Source organism: Aedes aegypti, chromosome 3 (genome assembly GCF_002204515.2).
Source record: "Aedes aegypti strain LVP_AGWG chromosome 3, AaegL5.0 Primary Assembly, whole genome shotgun sequence".
Taxonomy (NCBI): domain Eukaryota; kingdom Metazoa; phylum Arthropoda; class Insecta; order Diptera; family Culicidae; genus Aedes; species Aedes aegypti.
Window position 1 is genome coordinate 380082541 of NC_035109.1, and position 8231 is coordinate 380090771.

The 8231-nt window shown below is 36.3% G+C and overlaps 2 protein-coding genes across 3 annotated transcripts; one reads left to right on the top strand and one right to left on the bottom strand.

Moving 5' to 3' along the window:
* Positions 1-811: 811 nt before the first annotated feature.
* On the top strand, positions 812-7407 carry LOC5567466. The gene is made up of 3 exons (XM_021852807.1): positions 812-953; positions 1214-1267; positions 7055-7407. Exons 1-3 carry the CDS (start codon positions 939-941, stop codon positions 7139-7141), a joined length of 156 nt encoding a protein of 51 aa, XP_021708499.1. The 5' UTR covers positions 812-938; the 3' UTR covers positions 7142-7407.
* Positions 7295-8200, bottom strand: LOC5567465 (ER membrane protein complex subunit 4). Of its 2 annotated transcripts, none has more exons than XM_001657418.2 (2): positions 7954-8200; positions 7295-7885 (listed from the first exon to the last, which is right to left on the bottom strand). In XM_001657418.2, exons 1-2 carry the CDS (start codon positions 8007-8009, stop codon positions 7423-7425), a joined length of 519 nt encoding a protein of 172 aa, XP_001657468.1. In that variant the 5' UTR covers positions 8010-8200; the 3' UTR covers positions 7295-7422. The 2 variants fall into 2 exon arrangements, with proteins under 2 accessions (XP_001657468.1, XP_001657467.1); XM_001657417.2 differs by having other exon boundaries at positions 7296-7888; positions 7954-8168.
* Positions 8201-8231: the final 31 nt, after the last annotated feature.

Consider the following 8231-nt stretch of genomic DNA (forward strand, 5'->3'; position numbering starts at 1 on the left):
GCAGTCTGCTAACCACAAAAGCAAACCTCTCTGCCATGCCTTTCCCCCAATCCATACACTCCCGCATAAACTGACGTGGATGCAGTGGAATATACGGTCTACGTGGGAGTCAGTTCAATGCATCATCAATTCCTCCCCCTTCCCCTCATTGGTCTGCATTCTGACGTGGCAGGTGCCATTGTTGCCTAAAAATAGAAGATCACCAGCACTTATACACTGAGGATGCCTGTTAGTCCCAAGCAGTCATTCGGTTGGTTCCTTGTGTAAGTGCAGCTGATCTGGCGATACTGGAGTGCATCCACGGGCGGCCAATCAAGCTCAAGCTCAAGCTCAAGCTCAAGCTCAATTGAGACAGGTGTCCGGCATTCGAAGCGTCCGGGGAATTCCAATCAACACGGTATGGGACTGACGATCCACGGCAGTTAAGGAATTAGGTATTAATTTCTTCCAGTAAACTCTGTTAAGCTCGTTTTTAAGGTCACAATTTGGCGATGAGTCCAAAGCAAAAAAAAAGTATGCAATTAAACAGTATTTTTACTGTTTACTGTTCATCTTGTAAGAACAGAATAAGGGTCAATTTCTTCACCTTCGCCCAAGTTATTGTTAAACTAGGTTTAAAGCCTGAGCGGTGGTGAAGAAACCGCTTATTAGAAACATAAAATTTACGGATTTTCCGTGTGGCTATTCTTTCTCATCCGCCCACAACTTGAAGAGTGAGTAACGGTAAATTTCATCAGCTGATGGGGAAAAGCTCGCAGGTGAGAACTTTCATTTACTCAGTGAGTTCTATCTCACCCATCGCAGCTCACTCCTCCTCATTCAGCGCATATTATTTTCCATCACAACAAACAAGCAGCAGGCTGACATCCCCGCTTCCTTTTTCTGCCCGTTCCAGTCCGTAGAAATCTGTCAAAGTGGATCCATTTGGCTTTTCCGACATGATCAAATTTTTGGTAAGTTTGTGAAATTCTCTGGAAAAATCGTCTTTTTTGGATAAGGAAGGCAATCGGGAAATTTCCTAGATTTACCGGCCAGTAGTTCTCGGTGGCGTGAAAGTGATCGCTCTGTTATATAAGCTAGTTAAGTGTGCGAAATAAGTTATTTTTAGAAAATCTCGCTCACTTTCGTTTCGGAACTTTTGTTTTCTCTCGCGGATCAAAAATTTTCCCTTCGCTAATGATTTTCTCTTTCCCTTTGATTCGATTACTTTCAGGTGACTTTCGGCGCCGGTGTTTACACTGGCATATACATTACTCAGAACTTCGAGGTATGTAACGTTGATAATTAGGGTGTACCAGGAAAAAAATCCATGTCCACAAAGTCATGGCGCTCAAGATCAAACATAGAATGAAAGATAATAATATAATAATAATGCTTACTTTATAGCATTATTGTAGAACAAATCAACTTTCAAAAAAATCGAGTTTCCGTCATTTTAAAAAAAGGCCACGTTTTGTGCAAATGTTTTCAAAGCGTATCATATTGTAATGTATATTGTATTAATAATTTTCCTATAATCATTATGGCGCATTTCTGCATTAGTTTTGAAAACATTTATTTTTGTAAATGGGCTTCAAGATGTGTAAAATTGTTTGAGATACATATACAGTTAGGTATCACTTAAATTTAGTTTAAAAATGAGAAGAAACAAAAAATATTATTGTTCAAATTTGTTTTATAAGGATTACAACAAACACCTTCTCTCATATGACTCTGAGAAGTTAATAAGCAGAAATTGAAATGAAAGTGAAAACTAAATTCTTCAAACACAATCTCACTGAATCACGCGCTGTTCACAAAATCGAGGACAGAGTTCTTACATAATCCAAAATTGCACTGGACCAACATTTTAAACCGGTATGTGATATTAGAACCGTAATCTAATATTGCTCTTGCATCATTACTCAAACATAAATTCTGAGGGAAATACCTGAATAACCTGATGATGATATTTCTAAGGAAAATCATTAAACACATGTAGCAATTTTTAGCGCAACGTCAAAAGAGATTCTCACAAAAAATTTTATAAAGTCGCGTTAAAAGATGCAAGTCTTTTGCTTATAAACATTCTAACCTAACTCAAAGAATTTCACAATTTTTCCAACAATTATGATATATGTCTTAGGGCCTTCCTTAGCCGAGTAGTTAAAGTCAAAGCAACGCAATGCTGCAGGAGTCTGGGTTCGTTTCACGGTCTGTCCGGTATCTTTTCGTGAAGGAAATTTCCTAGACTTTCCTGGGCATAAAGTATCATCGTACCTGCCACACCACAATGGACCGAATCGACAATTTAACCGGAAAAAAGTGTTTTCTCTGTTCTCGTCGATTTTAGACGTTCGATGTCTTCAGAGAAGTTATTCGTAATTGAGTTTTGCATCTTTTAAGAAAAAAGTTGAATAGGGTGGCCCTTATTTAAGTTAAAATTTTGACTCAAACTTTTTTTATTTGATGAAATTTGTGGCTGCGCTCTTCTGTGAACTTTTAGAAAATGTTATTTTGAACAACTTTGTCGAAGACACTTTTGATCTAGCTCTTCATTTGAGCTAAGTAAATTGATTTTGAAAGTTTTAACTTAGGGTGAACCCAAAAAATCAGTTGTTTTGCTCCAACTTTTTTATTTTCAGTTTTACGTGAATATGATCTTCAGAAGAGTTGCAGAGGAAGTAAAGATACACATTTTTCGCTGAACATCGCAAGTTTGTGATTCTTGTGATTTTAAAGTTATAAGCAAATTTAAGTGAAAAACTATGAAATCTTTAGATACCCATAACTCATGGAGTTGGTTCGATAAAATTTTTCTTTTAATGGCATTAGAAAGGCAATAGAATAGGCAACCTTCGCTGCAAAAACTGTGAGAACGTAATTTCTGTGAATTGAGAAGATTCACTTCAAAAATACACTTAAAAACTCGAAAATCGCTTGTAACTCACAAGATTTTAATGTTAACGGCGTGCTGTCTTCAGCAAAGTTGTAGAATTTAACTAAATCTACAACTTTTCTATATATCACTTTTTAGAGAAATGTGAAATAAAATATGAAGAAATGATGATACGATTCAGATGTAGGTCACCTTATATTTATTAACTATAAAACATTAAGTTCGTCACTTTCATCAGTAATCGCTTTCACATACTTGCTGTTGTAAACTTTGTATGGTATTATGATTTTATTATTATTTTATCAGTACTCAGTGGTATAATTCACATATAATTCAAAATGTGAAATGGTGCCAATATATAAGAATATAAGAAACTTTAAATGTTTCGTCATTGTGACTGCTATTATTGTGACTGAATACATACAATAGTGTCCTGGAGTACAGAACTGTGGAAATGGTGGAATAATCTAACATTATTGAAAAAGCTAAGGTTATCAAAAAGTGTGCAGGTTTGGAAAATTATTGATAGAATAAAAGTACAATTATATTGCTACTACTCGAATAATGTTGTATTAACTAATAGTAAAATGTATTATAAGTTCTACATTTTCTTGTTTCACATTTATTCATAAGGTTCGATATGAAAAAGTTGTAGATCTGGCTAAAACCTACAACTTTGCTGAAGACAGCTCGCCGTTAATTTTAAAATCTTGTGAGTTACAAGCGAATTTCGAGTTTTTTAAGTGTAATTTTGAAGTGAATTTTCTCAATTTACAGAAATTACGTTCTCACAATTTTTGTAGCAAAAGTTGCTTATTGTATTGCCTTTCTAATGCCGATAAAAGAAAACATTTATCGAACCAACTCTATAAGTTCTGGGCATCTAAAGATTTCATAGTTTTTCACTTAAATTTGCTAATAACTTTAAAATTACAAGAACTACAAACTTGCGATGTTCAGAAAAAAAAAATTTTTTTACTTCCTCTGCAACTCTTCTGAAAACCATATTCACGTAAAACTGAAAATAAAAAAGTTAGACCAAAATAACTGATTTTTTGTGTCTACCCTAAGTTAAAACTTTTAAAATCAATTTACTTAGCTCAAATGAAGAGCTAGATCAAAAGTGTCTTCGACAAAGTTGTTCAAAATAACATTTTCTAAAAGTTCACAGAAAAGCGCAGCCACAAATTTCATCAAATAAAAAAAGTTTGAGCCAAAATTTTAACTTAAATAAGGGCCACCCTATTCAACCTTTTTCTTAAAAAATGCAAAACTCAATTACGAATAACTTCTCTGAAGACATCGAACGTCTAAAATCGACGAGAACAGAGAAAACACTTTTTTTCGGCTAAATTGTCGATTCGATCCCTAAAAGAAGAAGAATGAGATATGTCTTGATAAACAATCTAGATTTTGTAATAGGTTGCTAAAAACATTCATTCAAAAAAAGCCGGTGAATTAAAAAAAAATATAAAATAATTATCTCATTACGCGTGGTAAAGATGGATAAATTATGGGTGAAATTCTGAAAAAAATCCACGTGCTCGGCTGGGATTCGAACCCATGACTTTTGTATGCTTGACGAGCGCTTTACCAACTAAGCTACCGAGCCACTTGGTGACTATAGCTCAGAAGGGTACAAGTTTCGAATTCAACTCCAGACGCTTTCCATAACCCTTATCCGTCTATTTAATGTATACTACACACGCGCGCAAAGCGAGTGCGGCTTATTAGTGTTGAAACTGTTTGCCTATCATACCTACATCACTTCCACAACAACTGTATTGTAGATGAGTACAGTATCTGTACTAAAAAAGTTGACGAATCCAGATCATGCAAGCATGGTCGAATGCAACCATAACACAGCGGAACAAAAAATAGCCTTTGGTTTGTCTCAAACATAATTTTATGTGTCCAAATTTTTGTTGGCTCGCTGTATCCGAATCTGACTTCAGATCTGTTGGAGGTAGTGTCGGTAATGTAAAAAAAAACCTTACAAGCTTGCTTGAAGATGTTGCATGCAAGTTAAACCGTGATAGCATGGCTCTTCTTTGACTTCTGCATTTTCCTTAGCACGTGACATTTTTTTATACAAAGCTTTGATATGATAAAGTAAACAAACGAAAATAAGAGAATAACTCAATATATTCTCTACTTTCTTCAAAGAATATCTTTACATAGCTAAAACACTGTAGACCTTTGGAATAAATTCATAACTTACTAACGGTCAAATAATCATAAGTTTGAATAGTTCCGGCAGCAATTTAAAATATTTATGGAAATCGTAATCAGCGCTTTGTTTAAACAGTGAACCACTGACCATGTGAAAAGCTCGCTGAAAATATCACCTTGCAGCGCCATGTTTTTTTTTTTTTTTTTCAAGATTGAGACACAGTTTTCCTGAAGTGTTTTTTTTTTTGTTCGGTTGTATAAATGAAGAACAAATAAAATTATATTTACTTTGGAGATTTCTATTTATATATTTGTACACGAAACAGGTATCGGCGATCGTGAATATATCTAAATGATTTTAGATTGTGGATGGAAGAACCAGCTTGTAGTGTCCACAAGTAGTCAGCCAGCAAATTTGTATTGTTTTGTCCTTCATGTGTAGCTTTTTTCTAAAGTTCTTAAATTCTGGTGAAATCTTTCACCTTGCTCGTCGCTCACGTCTCGCTTTCAAAAGTTCGTTTATTTTTTCTCGATATTTTTCTGCTTTCCAGTTTCCCAAAAAATCCCGACAGCCTGCTTTGAATGCATATCATGCTCGCAATTCAGTTTTGTCAAATTCTTGATCCCTCATTACCTTGGCAATTTGTGGACCGATGAAAACTCCTTCCTTCTTCGCCTCGCTAATCTTAGGAAATTTTGTGTTTTTTGTAATCAAACCCGGAACTAAAGTGATTCATTGCCTTTACGAAATTTTCCATCAATCCGAGTTTGATATTCAACGGAGGCATTAGAGGATCGACGAGAGGATCAACTAATGGTGAATGTATGACACACTTATTGGCTGGTGTGAATTCTTGTCGTTTTGGCTATATTTTCTTCACATAGTGCTTCTTTCGATCTCTGCTGTCCCATTCGCATAGAAAACAGCTATGCTTAGTAAAGCTCAACTGCATGCCGAGAAGTAACGCAATAATTTTGAAATCATCACAAATTGGCCAACAGTGGTCATCATAGTGTATTTTGTTTGAGATTATTGTATGTTTCCTTCATAGCAACGGAATAGGTTACTGGAATTGTAGGATATTAGTTTCCAGTATGAAGCGATGCTGCTTCGAGGCTTGACTTAGACGCATCTATAAAAAGTCACCATTCGCTTGGGACATGTGAATTTCCTAAAGCATCCATAACAATCCATTGACAAAAGAGAAGTCCATTTTCCTCACAAAAAAGTTTTCAAACTTCTTTTGCCTTTGTCGATAAAATGTAATCTAAACTTGCGTTCCAAAAAAAATCTTTCTTTCAATCCAGTAGTTCCGAGAAGCCGAGAAGAAGTTCCGATTGTTTCTTGGACCAGTTCAAATCCCTCATTAAATCATTAAAAATCAGCTTGACTCATCGAGCGAATTTCGACGTTGGAAGAGTAAGTTGCAATGGAAGAACATTCTGTTAATATATCGAAAAATGTTTCTACACCATCCATTTCTTCACTCTGGTAGTTGGGTGGAACTGGTATCGGCAAATCATTTGAATGTAGTTGGTAAACCTATCGTACGTTTGGATAACAAATCATTTTCTTGTGATTTGCCGAAATTTCTTGAACTGTTACGAGACAGAAATAACAGTCTGGCGTGATTTGTAGGCTCTCGCCAGTCATAGGTACAAAAAAATGCATGTGTCTTTGTCTTAGTGTATCAACTTGCGTTTGAAATATAATTCGTAGCACAATTTGATGAAACTCATGAGTTTACGCTTTTGCTTCACGGTAATAAACTGTCCGCAGAATTATAATTTTCATCACAAATCACCAATTTTCATAAATCTATCAGGAGCAATCTCTAAAATATGTTTTGGAAAATTGATGTTTTACAAAAATGGTATAATTAAGCATATCTTCCATACTAGGTTGAGCACCATGATTTTCGGACATGGACTGTTTCTGGGACACCCTATTGATGATTAAATATCATGTGAACTCGTAAAAACTAACAAAAATATCCCTTGCAGGTTCCTCCCGTTGACGAACCAGCGAAGCTATGGGCCAAAGCTTCCGAGAAGGTGAAAGACTTCATGGACCAGAACAAAAAGCCCTAAAATCCGACGATTGCCCGGAGCGTGAAAGTGTGTTTTAGCCTATATTAAATTTATGCTTTTACATCAGAACAGCCTCCACAAAGAACCCAACCGAAAAGGGGCTAAAGGATTGTTCTTTCATTTTACCTCATTAATAAATAATACAAATTATCGCTTATAGTATCCAACAGCTATCGATTATTTTCGTCCAAATCTTACTTTCCCACAAAAATGATCTTTTTTTGATAGATGAAATATAAATTATTTACTTGATAAGTCTCGCGAAAGAACCCCCTAATTTCCTACAGTAGTGACATACCACCTCCAGAGTATTCCAGCCGGGCTTGTGGATCTGCAAAGGCCAACCAATCCGAGGCATGCGTCGGCAATAATCCCATACTGTGGCACTTGTACAGAGCCAATCCGATATTCACCAGATTGCCCAGGAAGTAGACGAACTTCTGTCCGGTGGCTTGAATTCCTTCGATCACCTTGAACGTGGCTCCCGTCGAGAGAACCGCCTTAATCGGCCGGATGAACATCATCACCACCATCATGATCGGGAAGATGCTGATCGAGTTCCCGGACATGTACATTATCAGCAGGTTCATCGGGAACTGCTTAATAGGGCCCAGCGCAATATCCCAGGATTTTTTCAGGATCAGGTGGCTTTGGTCGTTGTCCCGGGCCACTTCACTGTGGGTCTGCCCGGCGGATGGATTAAATCCCGGTGGGGAGGCAATGTCTCCTCCACTGTTGCGAGATCTGCTTCCGTTTTCGGGTAAAATAAGAATCAGGTGAATTATAAGAGGAAATTTTTCAGATTCACCTACCTGGGAGTAAAATCCAGCTGCCATTTGAACTTTTTGTTGGCGACTTTGGTGGACATTTTTATGAAGTCAATGCGAAATGTGGTCAAATTTTACGATACTAAATCCAACAAAATCAAGAATGATAAAATTAACTAATTTCCTCTGCTGATTAAAAATCATCCAGAAAAACACACGATTGCAAGTGACAGATCTTCTGCGCGATTATTTCAAAACTTTGACAGCTGAACGTTACGCTAATTAGGGTGGTACTTGAAAAATGTTGGCTAATTAAAAAATAA